At 41.7% G+C, this 14,837-nt stretch overlaps 2 protein-coding genes across 6 annotated transcripts in view; one reads left to right on the forward strand and one right to left on the reverse strand.

The window, feature by feature from the left end:
• The first annotated feature begins 1,063 nt into the window (after positions 1–1,063).
• LOC110980451 (uncharacterized) lies at positions 1,064–4,730 on the forward strand. Its single transcript, XM_022237142.2, has 2 exons — positions 1,064–1,593; positions 2,800–4,730. The coding sequence occupies exon 2, from the start codon at positions 2,826–2,828 to the stop codon at positions 3,693–3,695; it is 870 nt and encodes a 289-aa protein (XP_022092834.1). The 5' UTR covers positions 1,064–1,593; positions 2,800–2,825; the 3' UTR covers positions 3,696–4,730.
• Positions 4,731–8,285: 3,555 nt separating this feature from the next.
• LOC110980432 (protocadherin-16-like) overlaps positions 8,286–14,837 on the reverse strand; it is a 51,191-nt gene continuing 44,639 nt past the window's right edge. For all 5 annotated transcript variants that reach the window (XM_022237101.2, XM_022237098.2, XM_022237099.2 and 2 more), the window contains exons 18-20: positions 14,442–14,728; positions 13,917–14,058; positions 8,286–13,083 (exon numbers count right to left, since the gene is read on the reverse strand). In XM_022237101.2, the coding sequence (XP_022092793.2) occupies positions 10,232–13,083; positions 13,917–14,058; positions 14,442–14,728 (3,281 nt within the window). In that variant the 3' untranslated portion in view covers positions 8,286–10,231. The remainder of the gene's footprint in view (positions 13,084–13,916; positions 14,059–14,441; positions 14,729–14,837) is intronic.

Below are 14,837 nucleotides of genomic sequence, written 5' to 3' on the forward strand. Positions count from 1 at the left end.
TTCAAGATGTATTTTTGCGTTTGGAGATGTTAATTTTATATGACAGGTTTTGCTTTAATTTTAATGTCATTCTATAGCACGGCCAATCTTCCTTGTCATCGGTGAGCGGATGTGTAGGCAAGCCCGTTATCACAGCACAATATGCAATCGTGGAGAACTATGACTTGCAATCAGCGCCACTATGATTGTTCACCGAACTGGCTAGGGCTTGGTGAAGTGGCTATGCTAGTGCTGTGTAAGTGGCTGGGACTGGTTGAGTTCCTGCAATTAATGCACATGTATATATAAAAACGAGTGATTAGGGCTGGGTGGTCATGACCAGGGACTGGGTAAATGGCTAAGACTAAGTGGATGGCGAGGCTTGGATGGATAAGGCTTGATGATGAATTGGTAGAGGGCGTCGCGAATGGTTAGCTAAAGCCGTATAACTTGCAAGAGATGGCACGTGAATGGATGAAAGGCTAAGCTTGGGTGCGTGGCTCTAGAGCGAGGGATTGGTGAGTGGCTGGGTCTCCCAGTTCGAGCTATTAGGCCTAAACGAGGGATTTTAAATAACGAGTCATTTTGCGAATGGGACGAATGACGTAAAAAAAGATTTTGTTGACTTAATTCATCTTGCTTGCTAAATAACGAAGGGAAAACGCGTCTTTGTTTTTCTTCTCCACTAACTCACAAATTGCAAATTAGATTTCCAACTACAGACAACGCTTTAAACATGTAGCTTATTTCACCGACATTTTACACATATTAAGAATCACTTAATCTGGGTTCCTATTAAACATTCGCAACATAAATTATGTAGGCATTGTAATTCTAATGATTTGAGAGACAAAGTTTCAAAGCGCATATAGATTGTCTCTTCAATAGTGCTGGTTTATCTTTCCACTTATTCCACTGCGCTTAGTACACTACCGGTATTCAAACTTTTCCAAACCAAACAAGACTGTTTCCACGGATTAGTCAGATAATACACACCATAAAACAGGTCGCTGCTCTTGAGTTGTCGTGTGTAGCTAGTGACAAGGGAGTAGTTTACGCGATTCGCACAGCCGATAAGATTTAGACTGACACTTTTTGGAACATTTTCGAGTGCCTCCTTTGAGTTAAACTCTCGCAACAATCGTTTGACCTGTTGCTCCGTCACTGTGCCTGATTGAATTTACTCGCAACAAACATTACAGTCCTGATGGGATGTATGATCGGTGTGGTCAGTTGGCATTGCAAGAGCCGAGCATAAACGAGTGATCAGACTGAAATATTGGACCGAATGAAGGGAAATGGACGCTTTTGATTTGTGATCGATGCTTCGTTCAACAACATGGAGACTACAGGGCCAACACCGAAGAGTGAAAAGCATCAGTTGCTGTAACAGTGGAATTAGGAGAGGATAAAGGAAAGAAGGCACGCTGTCTTTGACATTCTAACAAAGAGAAAGCAAGAACAAAAATGCCTGACCTTCATCCTTCATGTTTCTGAGTATTTTTGCGTGACAAGTAAAGTGAAACAGAATTCGGCACTTAGGTGGATGTACTGTAATGTCGTTATAGAAGAGGGACTTGAATCATCAGTTCCACTATAATTTATCAAAAACAGGTGAGTACTTTATTTTTATGTTAACATGACTATAGAAAGCAGTGGACAGCCGTGTTAGGCAGAATCATATGTGTAAGACACACTAGGTATAGCGCTCGAAGACTCCTTGTCTTCAAAATATTAAATTCATATCTATGTGTTGTTACATGATAAATTTTGTTGAGCACTACTGGAAAATTCAAAGGTTGAAATGCTGAATTGGTAAGAAATTGTTACTGCTCATGTCCAAACTATTAAAAATGTTTACACATTTGAAAAACCCCATCTCATGAAATAGAAATATAGAAGAAACTCAGACAGGAAGCTACCCCCCCCCAAAAAAAACCCAGAAACAAAACAAGGGAGTAACTACAGAATACTCAACGAATCAAAAACAAAACCAAAGCAGACCAAAAGTAAATAAAAGTCAGCTGTCATGGAGAGCGGATTTCTCTCCTTTGGAAAAAGCCGTCTGATCATGTAGGCCATACTATACTTCGTTCATAGTAGGTCTATAGAACTTATATGACAGTATAATGACTTGTTAAACGTCATCTGTGGGATTTACAACTTGAAACATGGAGGTATATGGGAGGCAAGAATCAGTCCCAAGTGTTTAGTTGGTTTCAGAGTTTTATCTTCCCACCAAATCGCGAAGCCATAATCCAAAGAACAAACATGGTGGCAGCCATGATAACTTGCTTAGCAACAAGCCGCGGTAGCCCAAATATGTTGGCGGGCAATTGATAGACAAATACGGCTATTTAGATAGGAGAACGACTAACAAAGACATGAATTGGACAAGGTTTGATAGCAGGAATGCAGCTAGGATGATAAAACACAGTGGTATGGCCTGAAAGGAAAAAATATAAGTTTCTTCAAATACAGTCGACTCTCGATATAATAAAGAACACTGTTACAACAACATACTGTTGTACAGAGCAAATTTTAGAATTCCAAAAGTTTCTTGAATTCTTATGTTTTCTTTAGTTTTCCCACTCTTTTATAGCAAAGGTCCTGGTTAAACTAAAGTATGTGAACTTTTGTCCCTGTAATTTTGATTTGAAAAGGGTACGTGTATATGAAAAGAGTAGGAATTTTTTTCAAAGAGCAGGCGAATAGCACGTAATTTTTCTGAACTGATCACAGCATAAGTAGCAGATCTAGTGTGACTGGAACAACGTCTAGTAGCACATCAGGGCTCATCATTTTTCCGATCTGTTTCAGAACCGGAAAAACGAAAAATTACAGCCATGATGCCGATGCCACCGATGCTTGCCTATCCACAGCGGGCAACCCCCCGTAAGAAGTCCACCAAATGGCACGGTGCTCTCCCCGTAAGCGCTATCGAGAAAGTTCTTGCCCAGGACAACCGGTTCGCTGACAGCCTCCTGACGGAGAAACTGAAGCGTATTAGAACCGATCGGTACCGCGCTCAGAGGCTTCTGGACTGGCAAGAGCAGAGCTTCGTTTTGCGGCAGGCTATCAAGGAGACGGAATTAAGGGAAATGGGTATCCCACACACATCCTTCTTGCCGGAGATTGTTATGAAAATGACAGAGCCTGATGTCCGAGCCCGCCGGCCGTTTGGAAGAGTGCGCCGCAGCGTAACTGAGGAAGAACTCAAAGCAGATAAGACGAGTAAAGCTCCGCCTTTTCTGAATGACCTCCAGACACGAGACAGTAGACGGACTGTCACAACAGTCAAGTCAGATCCCTTCCTGGAGGATGCAAACAACAAAGACATCTTCACCCGACTTCACGGGATTGATCTGCCTCTCTACGGCCCACAGTCTGACGCTAAACGCGAAAAGCGCGAGAGGGAATTTGTGCACTACCTCCAACGACAGCAGACCAAAGCTAAAGTCACCCTCGACCCCAGGTTCAGGAAGTTGGAGCAGTCTCTGATTCGCGATGAGACAAACCTGTTAGTTAAGCTGCCGAGGGGGGACCAGAAACTCTCACCAACCAGCAATAAGAACAATAATGATGATGAACAATTAGTGCACAACGATCTCCGTGTTGTGACTAAATCTGCCAAGGTCATACACAAAGTGCAAACTGAACTCGCGCGGAAACCTAAATCGGTTTTTGCTAAGTCCGTATGGATCGACTTTTCGTGAGCTTTGACAACTTGTGGGTTTTTCTGAATTGAAACAAGTCTGCTTCAGTTTTAACTTGACAGAATACTGGTATGTGGAGACTCCTAGAGACACTCCATATCCTTTCCCCCACAAGCAAGAACGTAGAAATTAAACAACAAAAGCCAACGAAAATTGCTCAAACAATGACTATTGATGGTTTCCCGACAAGGACGGTCTACAAGAAATACTAAAGATCGTTGAGTTGAAACCACAACCGCGGAATCTGATCGTTTTGCAGATCAACAATAACCCTTATTTAAATTCTTCTTTATTATATCTAAAAATCGCAAATCCTATATATCACCAAAGGTGATTTCTGCAAACTTTAACCGCCCCAAAAAACAGGCAGTAATATGAGAGAGTTCTTGTTCCACTGTCGTTTTTAACAAAAGAGACCATCAAGGCGGGCTAAATGCATGGACTTAAAACTTTTTCATGGCTTAAGCTACTACTAATTCGAAGTAATTAAAGATATTGCTTAGCTAGTTTGATCTAAAATGTAAAATATATTTCAATTACCTCCTTTCCAGAAAATGGAGTACCTTGTTAATGACTGCTTTCAAAATAACAAAATGTGACCAAAATACTTAATGTGTATATAATACTTGTAAACTGCAGTGTACATAATGTTGAAAGCCAATCACAAAAAGAATGACGAGATGTCACATACAAAACAGTCTACGTGTTATTCTCTTTAAATGTACAACTTATACCCCAATTGAGACTTCACAGACAAAGATATTACCATCAAGGTAAGCGAATGGATTTTTACGCATTTTTTTGTCTAGGTCTCGTACATCGCAACTAGTGTAAGGAAAGCGAAACATCTTGTTAATTTCCTCAGCACAAAGAACGCTGATAAAGCTCTTGACCTCGTCAACGTGCCCGATGAATAACGCCTGTGGGTGACCATTTCCTGGCTGACCGACGGGGCATCTTTGAAGAAAGTTTGGCCTCTACAAGGTGTATCAAAATAACGGAAATCCAAATTCAACCATAATTTATAGAAAACTGCAGATTTCTTAATGAAGCATTATATGTCTCCAGAAAGGCCTTAATCATGTCTTCTTTCCAATGACACCTTGATATGTGCTCAATGTCATGGTTGAACGAGTAACAATGCGTTGTTGACCAGCAGGTGAAATTTACACGGTGACAAGTTAACATACACTGCACGAAGCACATTAATTTGAATTTACTTAGGCGAACACAGACAAGTGCTTGTGAATATGTATGCTTACTTGGAGGAACATATAAAAAATTTTCTTGTGTAGATCCCCCCATGTGTACCACAATTAAAAACGAACAAAAGTTTATTTGATTATGCTGTTGTAAATACTTAGGGACGTGCACCCTCTGCAAAAAAACAAAAACAAACCAAACCAAACCAAACCAAACAAAACAAAACAAAACAAAACAAAACAAAACAAAACAAAACAAAACAAAACAAAACAATTCTGAAAAGGGGGTACCGCAGGTGTTAGAGTATAGCCTACATCACGCTCCATTTTTTGCGGTCAACCGCCCCAAGAAGCCACTTGCGAGTTCAGTTTGAGTAAAATCTGGTACACTGTGTTATCTGATTGCAAACTTAACAATTTGAATTCCCCAGACTAAAGACACAGTTGTTATACCTCGTGATTCGGGGCAAGCTTTTGCATAGCGACCACCATCTCTGGAATGGATTGGTTCCTTTGTGCCGGTCTTATCCATTCTCTTATGTAACTAAGCAACAGTTGTTTTAGTATGGAGAATTCAAGTTGTTATGTTCACGTGAATTTAAAGAACTCAGTGTACCAGGTTTTATTCAAATTTAACTCGCAAATGGCTTATCGGATCCCCTTGCAGGATCCAGTGTAAACACGCTGTAAGCTAACCAAAGGCGCGGTTTAGGACAATTCCCCAGTCTCCCCATCCGAATTACGGCCCTTCAATTAACACGGACGAGTGGTAACTGAAAGTGCATACCAAAAGTCATAATGCCGCGTGACATTTTGCATTTGTTTATAAGATGTGATTTCATCGTGAGATGTTAATTTTTACATCTGGAGTTTGGCTCAACTTATTTGTCGCAGTATCCGCTGCTCATTTGGACTAACCAGCCAACTTGACCCACAGGTAAATTCAGTTGTCGAGCGCAGGTAGACGTCTGCACTGTAGTAAACTTTTTTCACAAGCTCTCGAATAGTAATACAGAATATAAAGCGTTATGTCGGAGCAGCATTCTAATTAAAAAATCGATTCTTACATTTTCATTAATTTAACACTCAAGGTGGACATCAAATTGGTTGCGTTACAACTTCCAGAATGGAAGGCGCGAGGAGGAAGTGCTCAACTATGTCAGTCAGTCCATGACGTCATTTCAAACGAGACCGCTGATTGGCCAGAACTCAATGTCTTATCCTGTGGTCTTATTGAGGGCTAGCTGCAGTTTAACGTGTGTAATAGACCCTTCTATTGGTACCAATGAATTCTCATTTATGTGTGCATGCGCATAAATGGCGTGTGGAGGCAAAAAGCTTGAGCTCATTGAAAATGTACAGGGGTAAAAATTTCAACGTCATTTTCTCTTAGCTTCTGCACTTTTTCACTGTCGTCTTCGGAAAACCCTCTAAATCAGTCTAGATGTTACTTTAAGGTGTGAGAGGAATTTCAGGAGAACAAAATAAAATCTTGAACAATTTCGTTCATTTGAAGCGCGCGAGGGCGAAATAAATCATTAGGGTTCCGTTCTGTGCAAAGTACAAAACAAATTGTGCGATAAGTTGCATACCATCCACCTTTCTCAGTTGACTACGTTGACCAGTGTGAAGCTAGCCCGCAATAGAGCCTGAAGTGAAAGTAAAAGGTCACGCAACGAGCTTCCGGAACCCTCGCGCGGTCTGCCTTCCTATCACGTACAATTTTTGGAAGAATGATTCCTGACTGAAACCACCCCATGAAACACTCATGTTGGGATTTTCCCTTTGTCTTCCTTAACTAATAATTAGAAGAAGTCACCTGGAATTGGACGATATCGTCCTAGGTCTCCTTGTTCATACACGTTTGTTTTCAGTCTCCGTGCTTTAGTGAAAACGAGATTGCACAACGTTGCAAAGGTTTACCTACCTGCAGTCGATGGGTTCTAGATTCCATTGAGTTGACATGGGAGTGGAAATATGTGCGCATGTAACCTGAATCCCAAGCCAGTAAAATGGCTCTTGACTCAGCAGGCAGGTGGACCCCAAAAGTAACCAATAAACATCAAGCTCAGGTATAGTTAATTGTTTGCCCCTTATTTCCATACCGATTAGTATTTAAAACACTCAAAGTCCCTTTTGCTAACTTACACACTATAAAAATCCATTTTCTGCCAAATTTTTTCACGTGTCCGTCACGTACCTCTAAAGTAACAGAGTCAGAAGTTGGAAGTGAAGCCAACATTTTAAAGTTAGAGGTTTTTTTTAGTTTTACTGGGTTTCCCCTGACATTTCTCTACTTGTCTTGTGAATGGTGAGGAATATCATGAACGCTCCAATGAAAAAGTATCACGCAAGAAGGAAACCACATGATGAATGAGAACGGAAAGTTTTGTTTGTGCCTTTTACGTGTTTAATAGTGCAGTGCAGCAAATTTCGACTCTTACAGAAACGCACTCGTATCCAGGTAGGTGTGCGTGTACGTGTATGCCATGCCCCAAATCCAGACATGTCAATTTGGAAATTTGAATCCGCATGAAAAACGGAACCGCATTACAGACAAATGACTCTCGATCTTGCAGAATTGAACTAATGGATACAAATGATTCATCAGTCTTCCAGACAGTATCACCGATGGCCTGAGGGGAATTCGACAAAAGTGTGAAAATTGGGCACTTAAGTAAGGTGAAAAACACGGAAAATGACGAAAATGGGTCCCTATGAAAAACGAAGTGAATTTCAAAAAAGGCTTCTACCTAGAAGTAAGCCTAATAAACGTTTTTGTTCATAAAAGTTACTAGCCTTTCATGTGACATCTAGGTTATTTGAAAGTAAACCCGGTCCAATTGTGAAAATTAGACAACATCAGGTAAAAAAACCGAGAATTTTTTATAACTATCTTTTGTCGTAAAGTTGACATTTTTCACTTATTATTTTCCGGACATCTTTCTTACCAGAAGCTATTAAATATCACCGTTTGATAGATTCTCGCCAATTTATTCATACACGAGGTCTTCAAGGGAAATGGCAGTACAAATCTCTCACATGGGTCACCACCGATACGAGTCGTCTGCTAGAATAATTTTTCAGGCCGACAACCATATGTCACTATCGCGCATGCGTGAATATACAAACTAAATGCACGTACAGACTATGGGGATCGAATTTGATATGTAGGTTCGTGGGACGTTTGTAAGAAGTCTGGAGACTATGTACGGGACGGGAACCAGTCTAGCGCTTTTCCCGCCCACAGTGTAAAAGGTCCAGACTCCTTAAAAATTTTTATCGGACGGAATCCTTTTGTTGTTCGCCGTGTAAATGTCCCTTTAACGGATGTGTAAACAAACACATTTACTGAAATAAATAATAAAAACAGGATTGACAGCACATGTATAATCTAGTCGAGATAATTTTTATTCTCTTCCCTCGACAGTATCTCCAATCTCCATGATACATTTCGATATTATAATACATTTAATGGAAATAAAATAATAAAGATGACGGTTGCTAATGCTAAAAAGGAATAAATCTCGCATGCAAAACTAACACACAAAGAAAAAGCAAAATCATAACAAATCAGCCCCGTGGATAGAAAAAGTTCTTTCAGTACATTACAGAAAACTGACCGTACTAGTTGATAAAAAATACTGTCCATACAAAACGGATCAAGATAGTTGGTGGGCCGGGTAACTATAGTAACTAAATGTACATACATTTATTTGATTCAAAAAAGGAAGAGTATTATCAAGGTGACAGTATTATAGTTTGGCTGAACTGGGATAGAAGCAGTTGCGCAGTGGAGGAAATATTGACACAGCATGTTTAATAACTACATGTACATCAGAATGTCAATTTCCGGTTCTGCGTTTTCAGAGGTGCCCTTTTCTCTTCCTATTACTTTATTACATGCGTTGCTATTACAAAGAGAATGATTACAAGGTGGCCAGTAAAAATCTGACCAGGAAGACTTTTGAAATTCTGGATTCTCACCTTTTTCTTGTTGGCATTAACACTTAAAGGTTGCCCCACACATATACTGGACTCAAATCGGTAAACATTTGAGTAAAAAAATGCCCTCTCAAAATTGACATATATGTACATGTAATTTCTTAAAAATAAATGAATGCCTTTCCCACAAGCCTGAAATAATTGAGAACTGAGAGTTCATTCCACAAGTCACCTATACAAATATCTAGCTGGTATTGGTTTTAAAATTATGAGAATACTTCAGCTTCTTAAAAATTGATAAAAACACTGAAATATGGAATGGTAGCAAAATATGTATAAATCACACCAAAGCTTATAAAAATATGTTTGAATTTGTTTCCAATTGACAATTTTATGTCCACCATCCAAACACTTTGCTCTTAACAGAATACCATATTTATTCAATACTAATAACTTGCCTGACAAGCATGAAATAACTACATGATTAATTTGTCCCGTTTTGTTACAGTATGTCAGGTAGTATACTAACATTCGCTGGATTTGAAGATACCTCAGCTAGTGATTGAAGGGGACCTTTCATCTTGGACATGATTAAAAACCTTGAATGCAAATATCACTTCAGTGATTCTTGTAATGGAACCCTCGTCAAAACCTCCAAACAATTTCAAACATGAGAGTAGTGCCGACAGCTGAAGCCTGGCTAGATTTGGGAGGAATAAACTTAAAATTGATTTAATTTAAATCAAAATAATAGTGCAATCATTTGCCATTCGCACGGCAGTCACATTAGGAAGAGTGATAATTGAGTTCAAGAGAGAGAATAAGAACTAAATTGAATAAATCAACAAAAACCCACAATACCGAACACAAACTAAACTGCTAATAGTTGAACAATTATTTCATTGTGACTTGCAGGCAATAATAATTTTTCAGAAGGTTAGAGAGAAAAAGTTATAATGAGTTGAATAGATATTTGACTCGGTTATCACCTTTGATAACACTGTTATCATTACTATAAACAATTTTCACTCGTATTTAAAAATAATTTAAAAGTACTAGGTGCTCATCCATTTCCCAGAAGAATCTTTAACCAAGAGAGCTAGCACCACAATGGGTCCAATCCAGCTGGGATTAATTGGTCAAGCTGCAGCCTCTTCATTCATACAAACAACTATTTACACAGTCCTCAGCAAAAATTACATAAAAAATACAGTACAAAAGGTAGCAATCATGTGGTAAAAAGCATGATTTACATATTACATCCATTTGGCTGAAAACTTGAAGCTAAAGGGAGAATACTTGTTTTGCAAAACTATATTTACAGATATTTACATCATATGATAAAAATAGTACTTGAGCTGATAGACTTGCCAAACATTTTAGGAATGTTCAAATTTGGATTTCCTCCTCATCGCCAGTAAACGAGGGCACAAAGCGGATACTGGCTACTTGTCTGGGGTTTCTAGACGCTCGCTGGGGTGTGCTTGAGCCAGAGTTCCCTCGACTTGATGACTGGGTTGAACTGACTCCTGTCGATGTGACCATGGGAGAAATGGACATGGAGCCCGGTGCCAGGGGTGACAGAGACGGTGACAGATCAGGTGATACGGCCACAGCTGAGAAAGCGCTCTCGTTGACGATGGGCGAGCGTGGCAAGGTTTGTGGGTTCTGCGTCGACTGACCATTGTTCATGGCAAGAGGAGCAACAGGTTTGATGGGTCCCTGAACCACATTAGTCAGCAATGGAGGAGGGTACTGTTTCACAAGTTTGTGTTTTTGCTGTGGCCTCTCCAGTTGCCTCTTCACAACCGTATCGTCCTTTAATTTAGCAATTTCAGCGAAGACGTGAGCCAGGGGTTGGAACTGTGGCCCCCAGTCCAGTAAGTAGTCCCAGTTGTAGCTGCCAGACAACTCCTCGTCACTGTTAACAATGGAACTCAATGAGCCTGCCATAGACGGTTGGATGTCGTCTCCCCAACCAAAGGCTCTGGTGCCATCCATGATAGCATCATCTTCCTCCGCTCCTACCTCATCAAGTCTAGCGTAGATAATATTCCCAATGTCCACACCCCCTCCAGCTTCCCCGCCTCCCTCCTCACCAAATACATGCATGCTCTCCGCGCTTGCACTGTTCATGTAACTGATGTTCTTCTCTCGAGGAGATCCCATCACATCTGATGCAGTATCTCTCAAGGACAAGCCATCTTCGTGATCTTGCTGGATGCCGGAGTCTAAGACCTTGTCCCGTACGCTGGCAGTGTGATCATCGGATACTGATCGCTCATTGATGCGGCGGATTTCGTCGTCTTCAACAGTTGTTGAACCTCTCCCACTGGAAGCCGAGTTGCCCTCCGAGATATCTGTACGCGTCAGGTGTCCCACCTCCATAGAGCTATTCATGTTATTCCTATGCATGTTGTAGAGGTTACGAGCTGGGTAGATGTTGTAGGAGGTATCCCCTGCTGTGAGCGGCTGCTCTGGGATCATGGCATGATTCACCATAGCACTGTGGCCCATTTCCACATTGTCAAAGGCAATGTCGTAGGATCTTGGTGACAGTGAGCGTTCCCCTGGCTGGTAAGGGGGAGGTTGGGAATCCTTCTTGCGATTCTCACGTCGCCTCCGTCGTGCAATGAAGAACAGGATGATGATGATGAGAATGATAAGAAAGACGACGGGAATGACGATAGCGAGAATGGTTGTGGTGGGCAGGCCTGCATAACCTCCGGGAGTAGTCGATGGGCCAATGTTCAATGTGATGGATACTCTGTCTTCTTTTGATCCTTGTTTTCCTGAGCTGGCTTTTACAATCAATGAAAACTGGTCTTTACCTTCTGCAATCTGCCGACGATTCCTGTAGATAGCTCCAGGCAAGTCCCTCTTCCGTCTGCTTGAAGAATTGAGGCGTTTCTTCACGGTGATGATCCCTGTGCTTTGATTGATGGCAAAGAACTCATGTTCATATTCCTCACCGCTTCTTTCAAAGGCATACAAAACAACACCGTCTGCGCCTGTGTCATTATCACTGGCATGTACTGTACCCACCACAGTGCCCACTGCTGCATCCTGGGCCACACTAAACAGGTACTCCTTCTGGTCAAAATGTGGCTGGTAGTCATCTTGGCTGGTAATCTCAACTTGGGCTTGTACAGATACTGATTCCCCACCTTTATCGACGGCTCGGATGAGAAGGCGGTACGATTCCTCTTTTTCGTAGTCAAAAGGTCGCACAGTGGTAACCTCACCACTGACTGAGTTGATGTTAAAGAGATCCTTCCCGCTGCCTTCGATGATGGCGTAAGTCAGCTGACCATATTCACCGGTGTCCTTATCAATTGCATGAGCCTGAAACACGGAAGTGCCTGCAGGCTGGTTCTCAGCAACCCGTTCCAAATACATCATGAATGGGAAATAGGGGATGTTGTCATTGTAATCGGTGATTTCAATAATCACTTGCACCACAGCATGTAGTGGGTTATCAGCACTGCGATCGGTAGCCCGCACTGACATCCTCACTTCAGGTATAGTGTCGTGATCCAGGTTCCCTTCAACGCTGATCAAGCCGGAAGTTGCATTTATGGAAAACATTCCCATTTCGTTGCCTGATTTAATATCAAATAGGATCTCTGCATTTCGTCCCTCATCAAGGTCACTGGCAAACACCTGCACAACACTCGTGTTGGTTGTGGCATTCTCCTGGACTGTTCCAACATAATGGGTCTGGTTGAACCTTGGTGCGTGATCATTAACATCCACAACTCGAATGACAATCTCTGCTGTTGAGTTACGCTGAGGAAGTCCACGGTCAGTAGCTGCCACAATCAGCGTGTAGCTGTCTACGAGTTCACGGTCCAGTGCATCAATCAACACTATGTCTCCACTCTTAAAGTTCTCATCTTCATTCATGATCTCATAAGTCGCACCTTCGTTGAGGATCTCAAATTTCCCATCTTCATTACCACTGACAATGGTGTAGTCGATCTTCTGGTTATGATATGATGGATCTTCGTCTTTTGCGGTTACCGTGGTTACAAGCCAACCAATGGATTTGTCCTCATCCACAGATGCAGAGTACAGCGCATATTCAAAAGTTGGGGCATTATTGTTGATGTCTAGCACCTGGACACGGACGGCTACGACGCTGGATAAGGGCGGGATGCCATGATCTGTTGCCGTGACGACAAGTTGGATGATGGGCTGGGCCGGATTGAAATTGATGGTTTGGTTGGTTGTGATGGCACCTGTAAAAACACAACAGGTAAGGTTTCATGATGAGTAGTGTACCAGTTTCCTTCATGGTCAAGTACCTGTGGGCCCCTGATTAAAAGCTGAGGCCATGTGAGCAGGTTTTGCCAGTGCGCAATTTAATACCTAACACACTGCTCACTGTCACTCTGTTTAAGTCTATCCTCTTTGAAATAAACTAAACAGGTCTACGTCACACAAGTTACTTTAGAATCTTTTCTTCACAGAAACAGCTTTATTTTATTATAGAGTACCAAAGTGAATATGTCACGCGCACAATTAGTGTGTACAAGGCATTAGCGCGAGAACAAGCGCATGAACCAACACGCGCGCCTACTCCATTCGTTTGCACTGCACTTTCTGGTGCACAGTGACGTCACAATTCGGTACTCTATTACTGCCAACTGAGCGGTGAAATCAGTGGTCAGTGTACCTCCGTTCCCTGACAGGTGGTTTCTGAATTGCCAAGGAGGGTTCTACGTAATTAAACTAAACTATAATATTGCTATCAGGTACCTGCATTTTTCAGTCAGGGATGGGACTTAAGGATATTGCTTCCAACACCAAAATATGGTATTATGCCGTCTTACACGCTGTATTTTAATTCTGGCTGGGTATTAAAATGACTGAGATTTGGAGGAAAACAGCTTTCATCATGGCTATAGTGTAACACCTGAGTAGATGTAGAGTACATGTCATTCAGATTTCTCTCAGATAGGGGGCAAGCAACAAGCTGGGCTTGAGTCATAAACTCTTTCTCAATGTGAGCTGATGTCTGGTCTAGTGTTCCCTACTCTTCTTCTCCCTGGCTAGTTTGCAATGTACCCACCTGTCACAGGATCAATCACAAATCCCTGCACAGGTGCCACTCCCATGCTGTAGATGATCTGAGCATTGTCTTCGATGTCAGCATCCGTTGCATTGACAGTCAGAACAGGGTAGCCAGATGGAGTCAGTTCAGACAATGCCGCCTACATGGGGGAACAGTAATCATCAGTTAAACATAAATGTAATAAATGAATTTAAGAAAACTGAGCAAAGAAACTGCCTCTTCAAAGTACCGACCCTTTTGTCTGAGTTAACAACTGGTTCTCTTCCAGGCAAACCCTGTTTTAACGATGGTGGCTCACCCAAGCGCTTTTTACTGAGATGACACGGCTGCAGCCAATAAATAACACATTGTAAGAAAGAAAATAGTGCAGCAGACCCATCTGTGAAAAATACAGATGAAGCCCGATAAAGGCATTTTTAAGCATCAATGTAGGATTGACTTCCTTGAATATTTTCTTCATTTGTGATGTTACAATCAATGGAGGCTAGTACTTAAGAATGAAGCCAGTATTCCTCCACGTACCTGGTAAGATTGCTGGCTGAACTGAGGTTCATTATCGTTCTCATCTCTAACCCTGACGACCAGCGTGATCTCATCAGTGTACCTGGAATCTGACGCCTGCACTTCAAGCCTATAAATATCCCGCTGCTCGCGGTCTAGGGGCTCGGCCAACGTAATGCTGCCACTGAACTGATCAATAGCAAACTTGTTGTCTGGGTTACCACCAGCTGTGAATTGGTAGGTTAGGGTTGGGTAGGTGTCAGCATCATTGGCAGTCACTGTTACCAGAGGGTAACCAACTTCAGCAGCTATGTAAAAAAGAAGAACATAAATTCTCTAAAACTAGTTTCAATATCAAGCATTCTGTACTCACAGTTTGTAAGACTTTGAGGTGGTTACAAAATTGGGGATACCATT

This window comes from Acanthaster planci, linkage group LG02 (genome assembly GCF_054643075.1).
Source record: "Acanthaster planci isolate LZ-2023a linkage group LG02, COTS_SCS, whole genome shotgun sequence".
In the NCBI taxonomy this organism is placed as follows: Eukaryota; Metazoa; Echinodermata; class Asteroidea; order Valvatida; family Acanthasteridae; genus Acanthaster; species Acanthaster planci.

What these genes read in the sequence shown, in the direction of transcription:
- LOC110980451 (XM_022237142.2), top strand. Translation starts at nt 2,826, where the DNA reads ATGATGCCGATGCCACCGATGCTTGCCTATCCACAGCGGGCAACCCCC.